The sequence below is a fragment of the Orcinus orca genome, chromosome 1, assembly GCF_937001465.1.
Source record: "Orcinus orca chromosome 1, mOrcOrc1.1, whole genome shotgun sequence".
Lineage (NCBI taxonomy): Eukaryota > Metazoa > Chordata > Mammalia > Artiodactyla > Delphinidae > Orcinus > Orcinus orca.
Genome location: NC_064559.1, coordinates 147,341,685 through 147,365,852, shown reverse-complemented (window position 1 = coordinate 147,365,852; position 24,168 = coordinate 147,341,685). Strand labels below are relative to the sequence as shown.

At 37.1% G+C, this 24,168-nt stretch overlaps 1 protein-coding gene across 4 annotated transcripts in view; it reads right to left on the bottom strand.

Annotated features, from left to right (window-relative positions):
- SLC44A5 (solute carrier family 44 member 5) overlaps positions 1–24,168 on the bottom strand; it is a 373,758-nt gene that overhangs the window by 62,469 nt on the left and 287,121 nt on the right. For 3 of the 4 annotated variants that reach the window (XM_033405973.2, XM_049707145.1, XM_033405972.2), the window contains one exon: positions 13,704–13,788. The exons of the other annotated variant lie outside the window; for it this stretch is intronic. In XM_033405973.2, the coding sequence (XP_033261864.1) occupies positions 13,704–13,788 (85 nt within the window). The remainder of the gene's footprint in view (positions 1–13,703; positions 13,789–24,168) is intronic. 4 annotated transcript variants of the gene reach the window in all.

Here is a 24,168-nt window from a genome sequence, read left to right as displayed (position 1 = left end):
AAATAAACAAGTGAAATTAATAACCAGGATAAATTCAAGTAGTGATAAGTACCCAAGACAATAAACCAGGGTCTTGTGCCAGAAAGTAACTAGAGAAAGTGGGGGTGAGTGTAATGTTTCAGATGTGATTGTAAGCATTATTCTTCAGACAGCACACTCTGCGAAACACACTAGATTGAAATCCATGGATTTCTTTTTTTTTTTTTGTCCAGTTCCTAGTTTAATTTTTTCCAGTTTTATTGAGAATATACTTGACATGTAACATTGTATTAGTTTAAGGTATACAGCATAATGATTTGATATATGCATATATTGAGAAATAATTACCACAATAAGTTTAGTTAACATCTATCACTTCATATAGCTACAAATTTTTTTCTTGTGTTGGGAACTTTTAAGATCTATTCTCTCAGCAACTTTCAAATATACAATATAGTATTGTTAATTATAGTCACCATGCTGTACCTTCCAACCCTAGAAACTTATAACTGGAAGTTTGTACGTTTTGACCAGCTAAAGCCCCTTTCCCACACCCCACACCTCCCACTTCTGGCAACCGCCAATCTGTTCTGTTTCTATGAGTTCATTTTGTTTTAGATATCACATAGCAAAATAGGCTCAGGGTCCATCCATATTGTCACAAATGGCAGGATTTCCTTTTTTACTGCTGAATTTTTAAATTTATTTATTTGTATAAAATCACATTTTCTTTACCCATACACCCATCCAGTGAGACTTAGGTTGTTTCCAGGACTTGGCTATCATAAGCAGTGCTGCAATGACCATGGGGGTGTAGATATCTATTCAAGATCATGATTTAATTTCTTTTGGTTATATACCCAGAAGTGGAATTACTAGATCATGTGGTAATTCTGTTTTTAATTTTTTTAGGATCTCCATACTGCTTTCTACAGTGGCTGCACCAATTTACATTCCCACCAATAATGCACAATAATTTCTCCACATCCTTGCCAACACTTGTTTTCTCTTGTCTTTTTTGATGATAGCCATTTTAATCAGGTGATAACTCATATGGTTTTGATTTGCACTTTCCTGATAATTAGTGATGTTGAACACCTTTTCATATATCTATTGGCCATCTATATGTCTTCTTTGGAAAAATGTCTATTCAGATCCCTGCCAATTTCTTAATCATTTGTTTCATTGTTTGGTTTTTTACTATTGAGTTACATGGGTTCTTTATAAATTTGGGGTATTAATCCCTTATCAGATGTATGATTCAAAAATATTTTCTCCCATTCCATAGGCTTCCTTTTCATTTTGTTGATGGTTTCCTTTGCTGTGCAGAAGCTTTTTAGTTTGATGTAGTCCCACTTGTTTATTTTGCCTTTTCCTACCTTTGCTTTTGGTGTCAGATCCAAAAGATTATTGCCAAGATCGATGTCAAGGAGTTTACTAGGAGTTTTACAGTTTCAGGTCCTAATTCAAGTCTTTAACCCATCTTGAGTTGATTTTTGTTTATGGTGTAAGATGGAAGTGGTCCAGTTTCGTGGCTTTGCATGTGGCATTCCAGTTTTCCCAACACCATTTATTGAAGAGAATATCCTTATTGTATATTCTTGGCTTCTTTGTCATAAAGTAATTGACCATATTTCTGTGGCTTTATTTTGGGGCTCTCTAATATGTTCCATTGAACAATGTGTCATAATTCTCTCTCCTCTTCTATTTTTTGAAAGAGTTTGAGAAGGACTGTTAATTCTTCTTTAAATGTTTGGTAGAGTTTATCAGTGAAGTCATTTGGTCCTGGACTTTTCTTTGTTGGGAGGTTTCTGCTTACTGATCAAATCTTCTTACTAGTAATTCGCTTGTTCAGATTTTCTGTTTCTTCATGATTCAGTCTTGGCACGTTGTATGTTTCTAGGATTTATCCACTTCTTCTAGGCTGTCCAATTTCTTGGTATATAACGGTTCATAGTAGTCTCCTATGATCCTTTGTGTTTGTGTGGTATCAGATGTCTCCTGTTTCATTTCTGAATTTATTTAAGTAGTCTCAACTTTTTTCTCAATGAGTCTAGCAAAAGGTTTGTCAATTTTATGTTTTCAAAAAAACAGTTGGTAGTTTCACTTATCTTCCCTATTGCTTTTTTTTTTAAACATCTTTATTGGAGTATACAATGTTGCTTTACAATGTTGTGTTAGTTTCTGCTGTATAACAAAGTGAATCAGCTATATGTATGTATATATCCCCATATCCCCTCCCTCTTGTGTCTCCCTCCCACCCTCCCTATCCCACCCCTCTAGGTGGTCACAAAGCACGAAGCTGATCTCCCTGTGCTGTGCAGCTGCTTCCTACTAGCTATCTCTTTTACAGTTGGTAGTGTATATATGTCAATGTCACTCTCTCATTTCGTCCCAGCTTACCCATACCCCTCCCCATGTTCTCAAGTCCATTCTCTACATCTGCATCTTTATTCCTGTCCTGCCCCTAAGTTTGTCAGAACCTTTTTTTTTTTTTAAGATTCCATATATATGTGTTAGGATATGGTATTTGTTTTTCTCTTTCCGACTTACTTCACTCTGTATAACAGACTCTAGGTCCATCCACCTCACTAAAAATAACTCAATTTCCTTTCCTTTTATGGCTGAGTAATATTCCATTGTATATATCTGCCACATCTTCTTTATCCATTCATCTGTCGATGGACACTTAGGTTGCTTCCATGTCCTGGCTATTGTAAATAGTGCTGCAGTGAACACTGGGGTACATGACTCTTTTTGAATTATGGTATTCTCAGGGTATATGCCCAGTAGTGGGATTGTTGGGTCATATGGTAGTTCTATTTTTAGTTTTTTAAGGAACCTCCATACTGTTCTCCATAGTGGCTGTATCAATTTACATTCCCACCAACAGTGCAAGAGGGTTCCCTTTTCTCCACACCCTCTTCAGCATTTATTGTCTGTAGATTTTTTGGTGATGGCCATTCTGACCAGTGTGAGGTGATACCTCATTGTAGTTTTGATTTGCATTTCTCTAATGATTAATCTCTATTTCATTTATTTCCACTCTGATCTTTGTCATTTCCTTCCTTCTACTAACTTTGGGCTTATTTTGTTCTTCTTTTTCTAGTTCCTTTAGGTGCAAAGTTAGGTTGTTTACTTGAGATATCTCTTGCTTCTTAATGTAGTTGTTTATCGCTATGAATTTCCCTCTTAGAACTGCTTTGCTGTGTGCCATATGCTTTCGTATGTTATATTTCCAATTTCATTTGTCTCAAGATACTCTCTAATTTCCCTTTTGATTTTTTATTTGACCCGTTTGCTTAGTGGCAAGTTGTTTAATCTCTACATATCTGTTAATTTTCCAGTTTTCTGACTTAATTTCTAGTTTCATACCATTTTGGCAGGAAAAGATGCTTGATATGATTCCAGACTTTTTACGTTTATTAAAACCTATTTTGGGCTTCCCTGGTGGCGCAGTGGTTGAGAGTCTGCCTGCCAACGTAGGGGACGCAGGTTTGTGCCCCGGTCTGGGAGGATCCCGCATGCCGCGGAGCTGCTGGACCCATGAGCCGTGGCCGCTGGGCCTGCATGTCCGGAGCCTGTGCTCCTACGCGGGAGAGGTCACAGCAGTGAGAGGCCCACGTACCGCAAAAAAACAAAACAAAACCAAAAAAACCCTATTTTGTGGCCCAACACATGATTTATCCTGAAGAATATTCCATGTATTTGAGAAGAATGTGTATTCTGTTGGTTTTAGATGGAATGGTCTGTAAATGTCTGTTAAGTCCATCTAGCCTAACCTATAATTTAGTCCAATTCTTCCTTATTAATTTTCTGTCTGGATGATCTAACCATTGATGAAAGTGGGGTATTGAAGTCCCCTACTATTATTATATTGCTGCCTAATTTTTCCCTTCAGATCTGTTAATATTTGCTTTATACATTTCAGTGCTTTTAAGTTGGGTACATATTTATAATGTTATATCCTCTTGTTGGATTGACCCCTTTATCATTATAATCTTCTTTGTCACTTATTAGTCTTTGCCTTAAAGTTTATTTTGTCTGATATAAATATAACTACTTCTGCTTTCTTTTGGTTTCCATTTGCATGGAATATGTTTTTCCATCCCTTTGCTTTTATTCTGTGTCTGCGCATAAAGCTTAAGTAAATCTCTGGTAGGCAGTATATAGTTGAGTCTTGTTTTATTATTCATTCAGCCACTCTTTATCTTCAGATTGCATCATTTTATCCATTTACATTTAAAGTAATAATTGATAGGTGGGACTTACTATTGCCATTTCATTCATTGCTACCTGGATGTTTTGCAGTTCTTTTGTTCTTTTCTTCCCTTGCTCTCTTCCTTTGTGATTTGATGATCTTCTGTAGTAGTATGCTTAGATTCCTTTTTTTTTTTTTTTTACCTTTTGTGTATCTACTATAGGTTTTTGCTTTGTGGTTACCACAAGGCTTACATAAGACATATTACAGCAGTCTATAGCCGATAACTTAATGCAGATGCATACTAAAGTTCTACATTTTTATTCTCCCCCCAACATTTCATGTGCTTGATGTCACAATTTGCATCTTTTCACCTTGTGTATCCATTAATAAGTTACTGTAGTTATAGTTATTTTTACTACTTTTGTCTTATAACCTTCATACTAGATTTATAAATGATTTACCCACCACCATTATAATTTTAGACTATTCTAAAATAGACCTTAATTATGTATTTTCTTTTACTAGTGATATTTTTACTTTCATATGTCTTTCCTGTTACTAATTAGCATCCTTTCATTTTGGCTTGAGGAAGTCTCTTTAACATTTCTTATAAGGCCAGTATGAACTCTATCAGCTTTTGCTTGTCTGGAAAACTCTTTATCTCTCCTTCAATTCTGAAGGATAATTTTGCTGGATAGAGTATTCTTGGTTGGCAATTTTTATTCTTTCAATATATATATCATTGAATATATCATTCTACTGCCTTCCGGCTTGCAAAGTCTCACTGAAAAATCTGCCTGTAGTCTTACAGAGGTTTCCCTTATATGTAACAAGTTGTTTTTCTCTTGCTGCTTTTAAGATTCTGTCCTTGTCTTTAACTTTTGACAGTTTAATTATAATATTTCTTGCTATGAGTTTCTTTGGGTTCATCTTATTTGGAACTTTCTGTACTTCCTGGATTTGGATGTCTGCTTGCTTCCCCAGGTTAAGGAAGTTTTAAACCATTATTTCTTTGAAGAAGCTTTCTGCCGCTTCTCTCTTTCTTCTCCTTCTGGGATCCATATAACACAAATGTTGATCCACTTGATGGGGTCCCATAAGTCCCTTAAGCTATCTACACTCTTTTTCAGTCTTTTTTTGTTTTGCTCCTCTGATTGGATGAATTCTACTGCCCTATCTTTGAGTTTGCTCATTCTTTCTTTTGCTTATCTAGTCTGCTGTTGAACCCCTCTAATGAATTTTTCAGTTCAATTTTTATATTCCTCAGCTCTGTGATTTCTGTTGATACTTTACCTATATTTTCTATCTCTCTGTTGAAATTCTCATTATACTTATGCATTGCTCTCCTGACTTCGGTGAGCATCTTAATGACCTTTATTTTGAATTATATCAGGTAAATCATGTATCTCCATTTCATTAAAATCTGTTTCTAGAGATTTAGCTGTTCTTTTGTTTGGAACATAATCCTCTGTTTCTTCATTTTCCTTGATTCTATGTGTTGGTTTCTGTGCATTAGATAAAACTGCTGCCTCTCTGAGCCTGGTTTCTTGTAGGAGATAAATCTTAATGTTCACCCCAGCCCCAGCTCTTAACTGTCTCTCAAACCTTTGTGCATGTCCAAGTTGCTTTCTTTGTTCTTAGTGGCTCTTAGTAGTTGAGTAGTGCCAAGACCTGTCAGTGTCCCAAAGGGGAGGATCTCAGTCAGTGATAGATGCAGGCTGATTGGAAGTCAGACCCTCAGACACCAGCTTTTAAAGTACATAAATAGATCTCTTTCAGGGAAAGACTGGGAAATGAGCATTTCAGTCTGCTCCCTCTGCACTGACAGCTGAGGGGATAGCCAGTTAAGAAGTGTTTTTTTGTTTGCTACATTTGTCCCATTTCATTGTGGGACCAATGAAATGCAAGCCCCATGGGCCACCAGAGCCAGATCAAGGGGTGTGTCCCCCGGGTGGCAGTTGCAAAAGCTCGTGCACTAGATGTGTGCACAAGTTCCTACCAGGTAGTCAGTACAACTTGGAGCTGCCAGAGGGAGAACACAGAGACAGTGCCCACTGGCCTCCTCCAGGCTCTGGGGAAGACTGTAGTCATCCCCAGATGTGTGCATATTAGAAGTCTAACCCTCATGCAGCAGTATTGAAGTATGCAAATAGCTTTCTTTCAGGAAAAGCCTGGGAGATGGGTGTTTCTGTCTGTTCCCTCTGAGATGAGTCTGGGGGAAATAACCACAGTGAGTTAAGAACTTATTTTTTTTTTTGTGGTATGCGGGCCTCTCACTGTTGTGGCCTCTCCCGTTGCAGAGCACAGGCTCCGGACACGCAGGTTCAGCAGCCATGGCTCACGGGCCCAGCCGCTCCGTGGCATGTGGGATCTTCCCGGACTGGGCATGAACCCGTCTCCCCTGTATCGGCAGGTGGACTCTCAACCACTGCGCCACCAGGGAAGCCCCAAGAACTTCTTTGTTTACAATAGTCTTATGAGTCTCATGGATGCAAGCCCTGTTGGCTTTCAGAGCTAGGTGTTTTGAGGGCCTGTCCCTTGGGTCAAGAGTCTTAAAAGTTGGGGCACTAGATGTGGGGTTCAAACCTTTCATTCCTCAGGGACAGGCTGGGATTTGGGCATTTCCTCCCAATTGTATGGCACTGAGCCAGGCGTGGGGTTTATGGTAAAACTGTGTCTCAGCCTTTCCTACTCATTTTGATGTGGGTATTTCCTTGTTCACCTGATACGTAGGAGTTACTCAGCTAGTTTCTGGATTTCTTTCAGAGGGAATTGCTCTGTGTGTAGCTGTAGATCCAGTGTGTCCATGGGAGGAGGTGAGTTAGAAGCCTCCTATGTTGCTGTCTTGGACGTGAACTCTCTGAAATCCATGGATTTCTTGGCTATATTCCTGAAGACTGAGATCCTTGAGAAAACTCTGTGTCTTGTTTCCTAGAGTGATTCCAACCTTTTGCATACTGACTGGCCCTTTGGAGACCTCACAAATGATGTATTATAATATTGAATATGAAAGTGCTTTGTTAAAAAAAGGACATGTAAGTTTCACCCTAATTACTCTTCTTTCATTTAATTTTTTGCATTATTATCAGAAAATTAAGGCCAGGTAGGTTGAGTCCAATGCCCAAAGGTCAACAATGGAAAGATGTAAAGTCAGGATTTGACTCTAGAGTATATTCTTTCAACAAAATGTTTTATCTCTTGTTCTTTCAAAGGGCTTTGATAAGTAAGGTAACTCATTGCCTCAGCTCATGTACTTTCAAGACTTTTATTTTTGGACAATTTGGAGGGAATATAAAAGTATTAGATTTTTTGGTAGAAACTTGTAATGCATATTAATATATAAATAAGCAAATAAAAATTACTCATAATTCTACTTTATAATATCTGTCATTAATTCTTTTTCAAAATAAAAAAAAGTTTAATATTTTCCTGCCTACATGCTCACAGTGAACAATTGAAACAGTTCAAGAAGGTATAAATAGCAACAAGAATGGTCTTTTAAAATGTAAAGTGGATTGTATCACTGTCTTGGTGAACACCGTTCCATGGCCTTCCTGCACTTATACATCAAATCCAAATACTTTTAAAGGGCACATAGAACCACAAAATCTGACTCCTATCTGGTTCTCAGACATCTGCTCATTCCACTCCCCTTTTTCTTTGCTACACTCCAGCCTCCTGGGCTTCTTTCTGTTCCAGGAGTACCATAGGCTCATTCCTGCCCTAGGACTTTTGCCCTTGTCTCTGGCTTTAAAGCTCTTATCAAGGCTTTTGAAAGGCTGCCTTCTTCCTAGCCTTCATATTTCAATTTAAAAGTCACCTACTCATGAAAGTCCTAACCTGCCCCATGCAACCACGAGGCAGCTCATTATATACCAGTCACTCTCTATGGGGCCACCTGTTTTGTTTTTACTTTTATAACATTTATCATACAATTTGAAATTATCTTGACTGTTTACATCTTTATTGTAATTGCCCTCTAATTGAATGTAAGCTTCATGAGTGCAGGTAGCTTGTCTACTTGTTTGCACTATAACCTCTGCCTTTAGAACACTATCGGAAACATAATAGTGACTCAGTAAACACATAAATAAAAATAAAAATATAATCCCACTACCCAGAAATAATTAATGTAGGAATGTGTATATCCTTTCATATATAGGTGTTTTTTGATACGTGATGTTCATATATATCACAAGGCAGAATTATACTATACATGGCATTTATTATACTAAATTATATAATTATACTAAATCATGGCGTAAACTGATTTCTTGAATTAACAAAATATCATGGGTGTATTTCCATGTCAATAAATACATCTCTACTCAATCACTTTTAATGATTAAATAGTATTTTATTATATGACTGTACCGTAACTCATTTTTTTTTTTACATCTTTATTGGAGTATAATTGCTTTACAATGGTGTGTTAGTTTCTGCTTTATAACAAAGTGAATCACTTATACATATACATATGTTCCCATATCTCTTCCCTCTTGCGTCTCCCTCCCTCCCACCCTCCCTATCCCATCACTCCAGGCAGTCACAAAGCACCAAGCTGATCTCCCTGTGCTAATGCGGCTGTTTCCCACTAGATATCTACCTTACATTTGGTAGTGTATATATGTCCATGCCTCTCTCTCACTTTGTCACAGCTTACCCTTCCTCCTCCCCATATCCTCAAGTCCATTCTCTAGTAGGTCTGTGTCTTTGTTCCTGTCTTACCCCTAGGTTCTTCATGACATTTTTTTTTTCTTAAATTCCATATATATGTATTAGCATACGGTATTTGTCTTTCTCCTTCTGACTTACTTCACTCTGTATGACAGACTCTAGGTCTATCCAACTCATTACAAATAGCTCAATTTCGTTTCTTTTTATGGCGGAGTAATACTCCATTGTATATATGTGCCACATCTTCTTTATCCATTCATCTGATGGTGGACACTTAGGTTGTTTCCATCTCTGGGCTATTGTAAATAGAGCTGCAATGAACATTTTGGTACATGACTCTTTTTGAATAATGGTTTTCTCAGAGTATATGCCCAGTAGTGGGATTGCTGGGTCATATGGTAGTTCCATTTGTAGTTTTTTAAGGAACCTCCATACTGTTCTCAATAGTGGCTGTACCAATTCACATTCCCACCGGCAGTGCAAGAGTGTTCCCTTTTCGCCACACCCTCTCCAGCATTTATTGTTTCTAGATTTTTTGATGATGGCCATTCTGACTGGTGTGAGATGATATCTCATTGTAGTTTTGATCTGCATTTCTCTAATGATTAATGATGTTGAGCATTCTTTCATGTGTTTGTTGGCAATCTGTATATCTTCTATGGAGAAATGTCTATTTAGGTCTTCTGCCCATTTTTGGATTGGGTTGTTTGTTTTTTTGTTATTGAGCTGCATGACCTGCTTATAAATTTTGGAGATTAATCCTTTGTCAGTTGCTTCATTTGCAAATATCTTCTCCCATTTTGAGGGTTGTCTTTTGGTCTTGTTTATGGTTTCTTTGCTGTGCAAAAGCTTTGAAGTTTCATTAGGTCCCATTTGTTTATTTTTGTTTTTATGTCCCTTTCTCTAGGAGGTGGGTCAAAAAAGATCTTGCTGTGATGTATGTCATAGAGTGTTCTGCCTATGTTTTCCTCTAAGAGTTTGATAGTTTCTGGCCTTACATTTAGGTCTTTAATCCATTTTGAGCTTATTTTTGTGTTTGGTGTTAGGGAGTGATCTAATCTCATACTTTTACATGTACCTGTCCAGTTTTCCCAGCACCACTTATTGAAGAGGCTGTCCTTCCTCCACTGTATATTCCTGCCTCCTTTATCAAAGATAAGGTGACCATATGTGCGTGGGTTTATCTCTGGGCTTTCTATCCTGTTCCATTGATTTACCTTTCTGTTTTTGTGCCAGGACCATACTGTCTTGATTACTATAGCTTTGTAGTATAGTCTGAAGTCAGGGAACCTACTTGCTCCACCTCCGTTTTTCTTTCTCAAGATTGCTTTGGCTATTCGGGGTCTTTTGTGTTCCCATAAAAATTGTGAAATTTTTTGTTCTAGTTGTGTGAAAAATGCCAGTGGTAGTTTGATAGGGATTGCGTTGAATCTGTAGATTGCTTTGGGTAGTATAGTCATTTTCATAATGTTGATTCTTCCAATCCAAGAACATGGTATATCTCTCCATCTATTTGTATTATCTTTAATTTCTTTCATCAGTGCCTTATAATTTTCTGCATACAGGTATTTTGTCTCCTTAGGTAGGTTTATTCCTAGATATTTTATTCTTTTTGTTGAAATGGTAAATGGGAGTGTTTTCTTTATTTCACTTTCAGATTTTTCATCATTAGTGTATAGGAATGCCAGAGATTTCTGTGCATTAATTTTGTATCCTGCTACTATACCAAATTCACTGATTAGCTCTAGTAGTTTTCTGGTGGCATCTTTAGGATTCTCTATGTAGAATACCATGTCATTTGCAAACAGTCACAGCTTTACTTCTTCTTTTCAGATTTGGATTCCTTTTATTTCCTTTTCTTCTCTGATTGCTGTGGCTAAAACTTCCAAAACTATGTTGAATAATAGTGGTGAGAGTGGGCAACCTTGTCTTGTTCCTGATCTTAGCATAACTCATTTAATCAATCTCCTATTGATAGACACTTAGGCTGTTTCCATTTTATTATTACTATTTCATAGTACCTATAACATTAGGAATGTTTATGCAAATTTCCATCAGATATGTTCTAGGAGAAAAACTGCTGAATCAAAAAGAACATACAAATTTCATAAATACTTGATAAAATATGATAAATATTATCATATTTCACTACCACCAGTAGAAAATAAGATGTCTTTTTTTCCTCTCATTCTGGTCAATCCTGGAAATTTTAATCTTTTTAATTTATTTGACAACTTAATAAGCTAAAGTAATATCTCTATTAATTTGCATTTCTTTTTTAACTGTGGTTGATCAGCACTTTCTGTTATTGTTGGCCATTATATCATGTTATTTCCTGTTTATCACTTTTGCCAACTTCTACACTGAATGATCATCTTTTTCTTTTTTGATTTTATAAAAGTAGTTCATATAATAAAGCTACTGACCCACTGTCAGGTATACATGTTGAAAAAATTTCTTTTTCCTGAATTTCCACTTATCTTTTAACTTTGTATACCACTTTGTGGGTTAAAGTGGGATTACTCTGTGTCATACTTTAAAATTTCTGTTACATTTTCTGGCTTTGGGGTCATGTTTAGAAAAAACTTCTTTACCCCATTATTCTATTAACATGCCCCTGCATTTTCTTCTGTTACTTTTTGGTTGTATATTTTATATACAATATTTCTATGTTTCAGTATTCATTTTGGTATAATGTATGAGATAAATATCCAATTTTATTTTATATTCATGAATGTCATTTCAGTTAACTCAATACCACTTATTTAATAATCTACTCTTTGGCTACTGACTTGGAATCCCATCTTTATCACATTTAAAATTGATGTTTGTAATTGTATTTCTTTCTTTCTGCTAGTTCTATGATAATTTCATACTGTTTTAAGGATTGAAATCTGATATTTTCATAAATATTTTCACTTACTACTAAAAACTGTCAGAACCATTTAAAGTAACTTTTTATCTTTTCAAATTAATACACATTTATATAAGAATTAAAACAATTGAGAGGCTTAAAAAATATATATTTTGGAATACAATAGGTGGTTTGTAAAGAAGTATATAAATTTACCAAATGATAATTGTGGTATCAGAAGTCAGAGAGGAAAAAGAGCATATTTTTCAACAAACTATTCTGAGATCAACTGGCGCTGCAATTGGAAAAAAAGAAAGTTTGATTCTTACTTCATTCCATGCACAAAAATAAATCCCAAGTGCATTAGAAATTTATAACTTCTAATAAACCATAGACATACTAGAGAAATATAGCTAAATGTTATTTTCAGGAGAAGGAAGGCAATTATAATCATGACACAAAATCCAAAAACTATAAAGAAAATTAACATAATCAATTCTTAAAAATATAAACATACATTTTTAATGGCTCCATTATATTTTATTAAATACATGGGCCATAATTTACTACCATCCACATATTGTTAGATATCTGTATAGTTTCCAATATACTATTATTGTAAATAATACTTTAAAGAACATATCTGTTACACTAGGATTGTCTTTGAATGATCTTTATGTACTGAAATTGTGGTATCCCATTTTTGTTGGAAATAAGTGGGTCATTGGCTTAGGTCTGGGAAACATTGTTACAGAGGCCCTTTTAAAAATAGCCTATTTTAAAGAACTAGAGATTTGTGTGATCTTTTTACCACCTGGTGCTTTCTTTGTCCTTCATAGTGTGAAGGTTTTGTTGGCAATGTCTAGGAGCTTTTGAGTTACTGAGGTTAAGATAAGAATTACCATCCTAGATCAGAATTTAGTCTAGTTGTCTCTAATAGGCAATGAGGACCTTTTATAGATGTCAGCTTACCCGCCATAAACTCAACCTGACATGATTAAGGATTTACCCCCCAACCTCACCCAAATTTCTGGTTTCTCTTGATTGTCCATAATAATTCTACTCCGTGTGTGTTGTTAACCCTTTCCTAAACCTATTTTTTAAATCTGTTTATCTCTTGGAATAATAAGCTCCAAGTTATGGGTGGGCAACATGGGGACACAATAGAAATATTCTGAGACTCCTTTTTGCTGTTTTTGGTGGTAGAGAGCGCTGCTGCTGCCTTGGTTTCTTACCCTTTCAATACTAACTTTTATAGAAACTGAATTGGTTATGAAGAACCAGGGTATTGAGTAAAAACTCAGGTATTACCAGAAAAGAAATGGACCAGTGAGAAAGGAGAAAAAAATTTCTAAAAATATGAAATCTATGTTTCTGTTTTGTTTTTTCTTTATGATGAAGAAAGAAAACTTGCTTTCATAATGAAAACTTCTGTTATAATTAACATTAGAAAGGAATTTAATGGAACATTCCCCCTTGTTTGTTTCAGCTACTTAGGGTCATTGTCAGCAGCAGGCTAGTTGTCATGAAAAGCTGGCCTGCCACTCATTGAAGACTTTCTAGGTGTGCCCCTCACTTTGAAAGGTGGAGTGATTTATCAATAGACACTGTGGCAAAAACAATTCTAACAACTGCACTGTCTAGCTTTTTAGCAGCTCCTCAGAACTCAGCCTTCCAATAGCCCATTTCATAAGGCATTTTAAAATATGGCTTCCGATAAAATCACTGGTCCAATTCACCCAGTACAATTATATTTTTACTAAGCAGAGTCTTCGTGTGTTCTAATAAAATGCTGCAGAACAATGACATCTTGTCTTAAGTCATATAGTATGAAACATCCCACCTGCTTACAAACTGCCTCTGGGGAAAAGGGGAGGGAAGTCCTTTTTTATGAACTTCAATCCTCTTATGAGTAGGATTAATGTGAAAGTGATTTCTAGGTTCCAGCTTAGACAGTAAAATCAGACAAAGCAAAGCGGCCATACTCACTCATTGGGGGTGCCCTTTTGGCCACAAAAGTGGCCTTGGCTGTCTGTAGGATAGGCCACTCTTCTGGGGTCGCCATTGACCCAGGCTGCAGGAACAAGAAAAGACAAAAAAATCAGCAACAGCTGGCTGAAGGCAGTCTGATTTGAGAAATTAGAATGCACCATTGCAACACACTAACCTCTCCCCTCAATCACAAAAGATTATTGATTTTCTTAAAAGAGTAATTTCTTAATGAAAAGTAAAATAAAATATGGATGAATCCGTCAGAAAGCACATTTCTTATTCTCTCAGGATTCATCTGGGTTGTAGCCAAAACATGAGGTAATGCACTTAGAAAATGACATTTATTAAAATGTGAATTAGAGGGCACACTACAAATGCTTGGGTGGCAAGAAGTCACTTTTGCTAGGGCTCAAAACTAAATGACTTCATAGCAGAGCTAATAAATTTGCAGTACCTATTATGATGTAATTCTTTTGGGTTATACATAAGTGAAGACCATTACAAAAAATTCAAAGGAGTGAAACTATAATACCCAATTCAAATTGGCTAGTTCTTTATGATTTCTTATGACACTGTAAAGGCGAACAGTAGCAACTTCAGAAGTAACACATAATAAAAATTCACTGTACACTTTGTCTGATAATCTCAAAGCTGCCTATAAATATCAAGTGTTTTCAAACTTCATGAAATTAAAGATTTAGCTCTGTTTTCTCTGAAGATGCTGGGTGGGCTCCACCTCATACAAACTCATCGCCCTTATATACTTATCAGCTAGACTACAGAACCACACAAAGCAACGTACATTAGCTAAATTGGGCCATACTCCCTAATTCTAACTAAATGTTTCTAATTTCTCTAATTTGATTAATACGTTTCCTAAAAATCTGGGAAATTTATTGGTCACCTAATGCTTGCCTTTGTATATGGAAAACATATCTCTTTGTCCTTTGCTTCTTTTAACATTTCCAGCTATCTCCTTACCCACATGTAATGGATTTGACAGTTCATGTTACAATTCAATCACTCTTATGTACATAGCCTGTGTGACTTGGGAAGATAAAAATAAATCAATTCTGAATGAGAATTTTAATATGGAAAAGACACTTTTCTCAATAATTTTTCTCATCCATCCAAGCCTTTCCTTTTAGTATCTGAGTACCCAGAAAAGTCTCCTTTGTCTAATTCTTTCTTCAATGTCATAGAGGCACTGACAGTTTCATCTTCTAATACCTTCTTACAAAATCTGACTCATTCGGACAGTTCTCTGCTGCCATATGCTCCCATCTTTATGTCCCAGGATAAAGAAAGTGGACTATAAATAAGGCATTTAAATGACATCTAAGTGTTCAATGTATAATGTCTCCAGGCACTATTTTATTAAATTCTTCTTTTATATCTTAGTTTGTCAGATACCTAAGAGTTCTAATTTTACCTGACTCTATACTCTGTAATATGTTTCTTTTAACTTTATCCCAAAATGGTATATTCCTTTTCTATACAATTATTAATTCAAAATGGGCACCTGAAGAAACATTTGGATTGCTAGGTTTGCTACTTAATATTTTTATGACCCTGAACAAGTCACTTAAATGCTTTAGTCTTGGCTTTCCAATTTGTTACTAAAAAAATGGGTATAATAATACCCAGCCCCAAAGAATGTTGAGGATATGAAAGAAGATAAAGAAAGTGGAATGCCTAACGTGGTACTTGGCGTGCAATATAGACTCAGTAATGATAGGTCCTGTCTTATTTGGGTTTCACAGAAACCAAACACTGAGACAAGGACTTTGATACACGTAGTTAATTTGGGAAGTGATTAAGTGGGGGCGAAGAGAGTGAGACAGGGAAGGGAGCAAAGCCAATAAAGTGCATGTTAACGAGTGGGATACTGTTATGGGTGAGGTGACTCCACGCTGCTGGGGACCTTCTGAGGAACCATGGAGAACCTCTGCCCATGTTGCCGTGTCAGTGGGCATGATAAAACTATCTGCCATAGCTGCAAGCAAACTTGGAAGGACTGGGGGGATATGGGGTGGGGCATCAGCAACACCTGCTGTAGTTTTTTTTCTTTTTTCATCATCAGTCATTCAGCTAAATATCTTACTAAATGATAGCTCTGTGTCCTGTACTAGAAGTCAATACCAGTATAGTTTACGTCAGAGTTCTCAACAAACACATGAAAAGGAGAGAATAAAGTTTGTAGAAGGCTTGGAGAAGAGGTGGGACCTGGAAAAGACTAGAAAATGACCAAGATTTGAGAAGGAATCTGGAAGGTGACAAGGAGTAGGGAAAGAATTATAGATTGAGGAAACAGTATAATAATAAGAGCTTCAATTTACTAATTGCTTACATGTATCAAGTACTATGCTAAATATATTATATCCATTTCTCATTTGAGTCTCACAATAACCCTATAAAGTAGATATTTTCACCTCTGATATTATTTGCAGCTCAGAGTTTTATTTACTTCTCAAGATCACCCAGGTTTTAAGTGGCATAAACAGGGTTTGAACTTAGGAGTGTTGCTCTCTAGGGCTCATGCTTTAAACATTAGACTATAGTCACTATACTGCTGCCTGCTAAAGGACAGATTGGGAATGAGCTTGTTAACACTGGAAACAACAAGGATATCAGCTAAATGAGGATGAGCAGTATGTTAGACACATATGGTAGGAAAGGAGATAACACAGGTGATTTTGGAGCCTCTGCCACCTGTAAAGAAGAGCTTTGTACTTGGCAGGAGAAGGAGAGAGTCTGGTTGACAGGGATCTCATGCCCAAGACAAAGGAGAGGAAGATGAACATGGAAGTGTCAAGGGAAGAGTTCTCCTCCTTGATTTTGTAGTTTTGAATTATGGCAGGTGGCTGTTTACTAAGCTGCTGCTACACCTCTCCACGTATCCTCTGGCACAGAAGTTTTGCTGCATATGCTCTGTGTTTGAGCTGGAACATCAAGTCTGAGCTGAAAGCTTCAAGGGCCAGTTCAACCAAGTCACCTCAGTCAAGGGTATCTAGTTTTCCTTATCTTCTCCATTAAGCCCACATCTCTCCACACCTCCACTGGAGGAATATGGCACGGAAAAAAAGAGGAGGAAAAGGAAATACGCAGTAGCAGTCATTCTGTCCATTAGTAAAGAAAGGGGCTTCTCACATTTTACTCCCTTTCTTGGAATTTCTCTATTCATGGAACTTCTAGAACTGTGCTGTCCAATATGGTAGCCACTAACCACATATGTCTACTGTACACTTAAATGTGGCTTACCTGAAGCGAGACATAATGTAACTGCAAAATACACATCAGATTTTAAAGAGAGTATGAACAACAACAAAAAAAGAATGTAAATATCTCATTAATACTGTTCATATTGAGTATATTTGAAATGATAATATTTGGTTATGGTTAATTTCATCTGTTTATTTTTACTCCCTTAAATGTAGCTACTAGGAAATTTAACATTACACATTTGACTCACTTATGCTTCTTCTGGCTCGATCTGTTCTAGAATATTTCCCCACAAATGTCAGGACTTCTCATATAAGGTGATTAATTGTGCTGTAGCATCATGGGTTTGTATGTCAGTCCTCCTCAACTCCATCATACCCAACACATCCTTTTTATAACGAATATTTGACAATGCTGCTTTTATATAAATCTTGAAGTACTATTTATACATAACTCATCTACCCCCCCACACACAATTTCTTAAAAACAAACAAACAATAGCTGTAATGTAAATGAGAACTAAGAAAATAAGTTCTAATTAAACAGTATGCATATCAATATTGCAAATGCTCACATGTGACCAAGCTAGAAGACACAGTAAAATAGGTACTTGCAGCTATAGATAGAATCACTGAATGTAACAGTTATAATTGCAGGAGGATTCAGGTGTATTGTGTAGGAGACTCAAATACTGTAAGTGGTGTTGTCAATGATATGATTTTCCTAAATGAAAAAATTTTAGTAAATTCCAACCAAAAAAGTACAATCTTTCCTAAAATTCTCTTGGTAGTTATTAAAACCATGCAAAAATAAAAATTTGTAATTTTAAAACAGAAGTTCTAGATTCAAATATTTAAAAGCAAATTGTCACCTACATGAGTGGTACATGGGAAAGTTAGGCAAGAAGCGGGGCAATTCTTGGTTTTGTAGAACTGTCCCAGATATTGCCAGGCATCTATCTTCCCTGGTTTCCACCTACCCACTAAAAGACAGTAGTACCTCTAAAACATGTGACAATCAAAAAGTCAACTCAAATTTTCCAGAAGACCCCCTATGCAGTGGTACTGCTCCAGTTGAGAGCCACTGATGTAGATGTTTATTCACACTCTTAAAAATTTCCAAAATATATAGATTTCACATGGTCTTTTCCTCCCTGATTTTTTGGGGGATATGCCATCATGGAGCTCTTTCTTATAATTTAATCCCATATACTTTTTTTATTCACTAGTTTTATTTTTTGGATTCTACATATAAGTGATATCATACAGTATTTATCTTTCTCTGTCTGAGTTATTTCACTAAGCATATTGCCTTCCAAGTACATCCATGCTGTTGCAAATGGCAAAATTTCATTCTTTTTTATGGCTGAGTAGTATTCCATTGTATGTATATACGCATCTTCTTTATCCATTCATCTGTTGATGGACACTTGTTTCCATATCTTGGCAATTGTAAATAATGCTGCTATGAACACTGCAGTGTATGTATCTTTTTGAATTAGTGTTTTTGTTTCTTTTGGCTATATACCCCAGAGTGGAAATGCTGAGTCATATGGTAGTTCTATTTTTTTTTTTTAAGTACTGCATTTTCTTTTTAATATTTATTTATTTATTTAGGTTGCACCAGGTCTTAGTTGTGGAAGGCAGGCTCCTTAGTTGAGGCTCCAGGGATACTTAGTTGTGGCTCACCAGCTCCTTAGTTGCAGCAATGGACTCCTTAGTTGTGGCCTATGGGCTCCTTAGTTGTGGCATGCGAACTCTTAGTTGTGGCATGCATGTGGGATCTAGTTTCCTGACCAGAGATCAAATCCAGGCCCCCTGCATTGGGAGCACAGAGTGTTATCCACTGTGCCACACTTTTTTTTTTTTTTTTTTTTGGGAAACCTCCATACTGTATTCCACAGTGGTTACACCAATTTACATTCCTATCAACAGTGTACAAGAGTTCCCTTTGCTCCACATCTTTGCCAACATTTGTGATTTGTGTTATTTTTGATGACAGTTATTCTTAGAGGTATGAGGTGATATCTAGTTGTGGTTTTAATTTGCATTTCTCTGATGATTAGCAATATTGAGCATCTTTTCACGTGCCTGTTGGTCATTTGTATTCTTTGGAAAAACGTCTATGTTAAAATTTGTATGGAAACACAAAATACCCTAAATAGCCAAAACAATCTTGAGAAAGAATCACACTCCCTGACTTCAGACTATACTACAAAGCTATAGTAACAATATGGTATCGGCACAAAAACAGACTTATAGATCAATGCAACAGAACAGAGAGCCCAGAAATAAGCCCATGAACTTATGGTCAACTTACAACAAAGGAGGCAAGAACATACAATGGAGAAAAGACACTCTCTTTTTTTTTTTTTTGCTGTACGCGGGCCTCTCACTGTTGTGGCCTCTCCCATTGCGGAGCACAGGCCCCGGATGCGCAGGCTCAGCGGCCATGGCTCATGGGCCCAGCCACTCCGTGGCATGTGGGATCTTCCTGGACCGGGGCACGAACCCGTGTCCCGTGCATCAGCAGGCGGACTCTCAACCACTGTGCCACCAGGGAAGCCCCAAGACAGTCTCTTTAATAAGTGGTGTTGGGAAGACTGGACAGCTACATGTGAAAGAATGAAATTTGAACACTTTCTAATACCATATACAAAAATAAAATCAAAATGAATTAAAGACCTGAATGTATTGGGTTGGCCAAAAGGTTTGTTCACTTTTTCCATAAGATGGCTCTAGTAGCACTTAGTTGTCTTTCATTGGAAACCATTTTGTTAGATTGCATGTGACAGCTGTCATATCAGCATGCACTTAAAAAAAAGACATCAAAATTGGTGAATTTTTGTGTAGCCATTTTAATATTGAAGATAGAAGAAAAAAGCAACATTTTCAGCATATGATGCTTCATTATTTCAAGAAAGGTAGAAACACAACCAAAAGGCAAAAAAAAAAAAAAATATTTGTGCTGTGTATGGAGAAGGTGCTGTGACTGATGGAGCATGTCAAAAGTGGTTTGCAAAGTTTCATGCTGGAGATTTCTCGCTGGACGATGCTCCGTGGTCGGGTAGACCAGTTGAAGTTGATAGCGATTAAATCGAGACATTAACTGAGAACAATCAACCTTATACGTGAGATAGCCGACATACTCAAAATATCCAAATCAAGCGTTGAAAATCATTTGCACCAGCTTGGTTATGTTCATCGCTTTGATGTTTGTGTTCCACATAAGTTAAGTGAAAAAAATCTTCTTGACCGTATTTCCGCATGAGATTCTCTATTGAAACGTAATGAAATCATTCTGTTTTTAAAACAACTTGTGATGGGCAATGAAGAGTGGATACTGTATAACAATGTGGAATGGAAGAGATCATGGGGCAAGCGAAATAAACCACCAACCACACCAAAGGCCGGTCTTCATCCAAAGAAGGTGATCTTGTGTATATGGTGGGATTGGAAGGGAGTCCTCTATGATGAGCTCCTTCTGGAAAACCAAACAATTAATTCCAACAAGTACTGCTCCCAATTAGACCAACTGAAAGTGGCACTCGATGAAAAGCATCTGGAATTAGTCAACAGAAAATGCATAATCTTCCATCAGGATAAGGCAAGACTGCATGTTTCTTTGATGACCAGGCAAAAACTGGTACAGCTTGGCTGGGAAGTTCTGATTCATCTGCCGTATTCATCAGACATTGCACCTTCGGATTTCCATTTATTTTTGTCTTTACAAAATTCTCTTAATGGACAAAATTTCAATTCCCTGGAAGACTGTAAAAGGCACCTGGAACAGTTCTTTGCTCAAAAAGATAAAATATTTTGGAAGATGGAATTATGAAGGTGCCTGAAAAATGGCAGAAGGTAGTGAAACAAAAGGGCGAACATGTTGTTCGATAAAGTTCTTGGTGAAAATGAAAAATGTGTCTTTTATTTTTACTTAAAAACTGAAGGGACCTTTTGGCCAACCCAATAAGACTGGGAATCATAAAACTCCTAGAAGAAAACATAGGCTGAACAGCCTTTGACATAAATTGTAGTAATATTTTTTTAGATCCATCTCCTAAGGCAAAAGAAAATAAAAGCAAAAATAAACAAATGGGACCTAATCAGCTTAAAAACTTTTGCACAGCAAAGGTAACCATCAACAAAATGGAAAGACAACCAACTAAATGGGAGAAAATATTTGCAAATGATATGACCAATAAGGGGTTAATAACCAAAATACATAAACAGCTCATACAGCTCAACCTCAAAAAACCAAACGACCTGATTAAAAAATGGACAAAAGACCTGAATAATGCCATTTACTTTTATTCAGCTGATCAGCATGTTTGGCAGCTTTCAAATATGTCCATAAATTATTTGACAATTTTCCTTCAAATAGTGGTGCTTAATTCCCTATCCTTTGAGTGTGGACTAGACTTAGTGACTGGCTTCTAATGAATAGAATGTGACAGAATAATATTTGGTGACTTCCAAGAATAGGTCATAAAAGGCAGTGCAGCTTCCTCTTTGCTCTCCCTCTCTCTATTTTAGATCAGTAGCTCTAGGGGAAGCCATCTGACATGTCATGAGGACACTCAGACAGTCCTATAGAAAAAGCCCACGATTGTCAGCAGTCAGCAAGAACTGAAGCCTCGTGGTGACATCCGTGCAAGGGAGCCATCTAGAAGGCTGACACCTCACCATAGTCACGCCTTCAGCGGAGTGTGGCCTTGGCTTACATCTTGACCGCTACTTCATAAAGAACTCAGAGCCAGAGCCACAACCAAGCTATTCCCAATTCCAGACCACAGAAACTGTGAGATAAGAAATGTTTGCTTACTTTACATTGCCAAGTTTGGAGTAATTTGTTATGCAGCAATAGATAACTAACTACTATCTAGCTTTTAAAAATCTTTTGTATACCTGAAGCAGTTAAATCACCTTTCTCTCCTTCAACCTAAATATTCACAACACTTAAGTTTTATTTTCTATTTGATTTCTATTTTTATTTTCTCTTGTCATGTTTTAAACTCATAGCGACAATTCCTAGGATTTAAGTATTTTTTGTTGCTTCGCTATATGATTTAATACATGGAGCCTGCAACTTGATTTAAAATATGACTTAGGGCCTACCTAACCAATTACATGTTATCTGATACCTATTTACCTTACTTCTTTAAAAAAAAGTTAATATGAAAACTTTATCTTAAAGTGTGGGTCTAGAATATAGTCAAACTCCCATTCAATCATTCATACTGAATTGTCAGTCATCATATTCTTATTAAGTTAAATCATTCATTCATTCACTGGGCCTTACTATTGGCCAGTGCAGAGGGAAGATGGTTTCTGAAGAATGATAATGGATTCGCTTAAGCTTAACCAAGTCACGGCCTTAATTTTAGCTGCTGTTCAAGTTGTAGTCTCTCTGCTGGAACAAATCAAAGCAGCCTCTGCCAGCTTGCATGCAGCAATTGATCTAACAAAAGCTTTCTCCTTTCCCAGTAAGTATAAACACCAGGAGCATTTGCTTTCAACTGGCAGGGATAGTGCTGCATCCTCACCATCTCCCCTTGAAGCTACATGACCTCCTAGCTCTTTGTCACAATTTAGTCTGCAAGATTTTTTTTTTTTTTTTGCGGTACGCGGGCCTCTCACTGCTGTGGTCTCTCCCGTTGCGGAGCACAGGCTCCGGACGCGCAGGTCCAGCGGCCATGGCTCACGGGCCCAGCCGCTCCGCGGCATGTGGAATCCTCCCGGACCGGGGCATGAAACCGTGCCCCCTGCATCGGCAGGCGGACTCTCAACCACTGCGCCACCAGGGAAGCCCTAGTCTGCAAGATTTTAATATAATATCTTACCTCACAGGATACAACACAGATTCCTTACACTGATGGCATCATGCTGATAAGATCTGGAGAATATTGGATAGCATGTAACCAGGATGTCATACAAAGACATACGTGTGCTAATGGATAGGAGATAAACCTCATGAAAATACAGGAGTCTTCCAGTAAGATCTGAGGGCCTGGTAGTGATATCTCCTCCAAAGTAAAAGATAAGTTGCCGTACCTTGCATTGTCTGTTATTTAAAAAGAGGCACAGCATTTAATGGCTGCCCCAAGAAATAAAGTGCTTTTCAGATAATCCAGGTTACTGTACTAGCAGGTCTGCCACTAGGTCTATATGGCAAATGCCTATTAGAGGTTCTTATGGCTTTGGAGAAAATCCATATCCTTTCAGCAAATAAATGTTCTTCTTTTGAGAAGTACCTCCTGAACGTTGAATGATCACCTAATGACATGAGAAGCCCATCAGTGAACTGAATGTTATCTGATCCATCAAGCCTAAAGTTGGCTGTGCCCAATAGCACTCCCATATTGAGTAGAAGTGGTGTATTCATTCAATGCTTGAGAAGGTCATGAAGGCACAAGAAAGTTTCATAAGAAGACTGCTCACAATAATAGTGTGTTGACTCCTGAGGCGCGGCTTTAACACATACCTATGGCTCATGGAAATGTCCCTGTGAGTATTTGACTAGGAAGCAAAAAAATCAAATCAGATTTACAGGTGGAGCATCTGTTGGCACAGATCAGGAGGCATTCTTCTGGTTATCTACTTTGACTGAAAGAAGAGATGAACTGAATCTGAAACGTTTATCTATTCATAGACTTTGGCCACATTATCACAAACTGGAAAAGAAAAAATATTAGACAACCAATGGCAAGGAAGTTTAAGAAATATTAGAAGTACTGACTTCCAAATGTACTCAGAATATGAAAATATTTATGTCTCATGTGGCTGCTTAGTAAAGACCCCTCTGTAGAGACAGCTTTCAATAACCACATGGAAAAGTAATTGTTCAATGATTTTGGGAAAAAGTAATCATGACAATAGGGATGAAAATTATGCATGGGTTTTGGATAACATGGACTTTTATTCACAAAGGCTGACCAGGATCCCAACAATGCTTATGTGACAAATCTGTCAGCAGTGGATAACCAACACTGAACTCATTCACCCAGAATAGCCATCCTTATGGAACAAAACACCCTATGCAAGATCTAGTTAAAGCACCACCTAGGAAGCAAGCCTTTCAAAGTTGGGTTGCTGTTTTCTAGAATACAGCAAGATCCTAGCAGGAAATAGATGTTATAGTCACCCAAGATAATTGCAGAGAGCTTAATAAAGAAATATTTACAAAGGTATGGGCAGAGTTAAGGAAAAGAATAGTTGGTTCAGAGCCCAGAGGCTAGCTA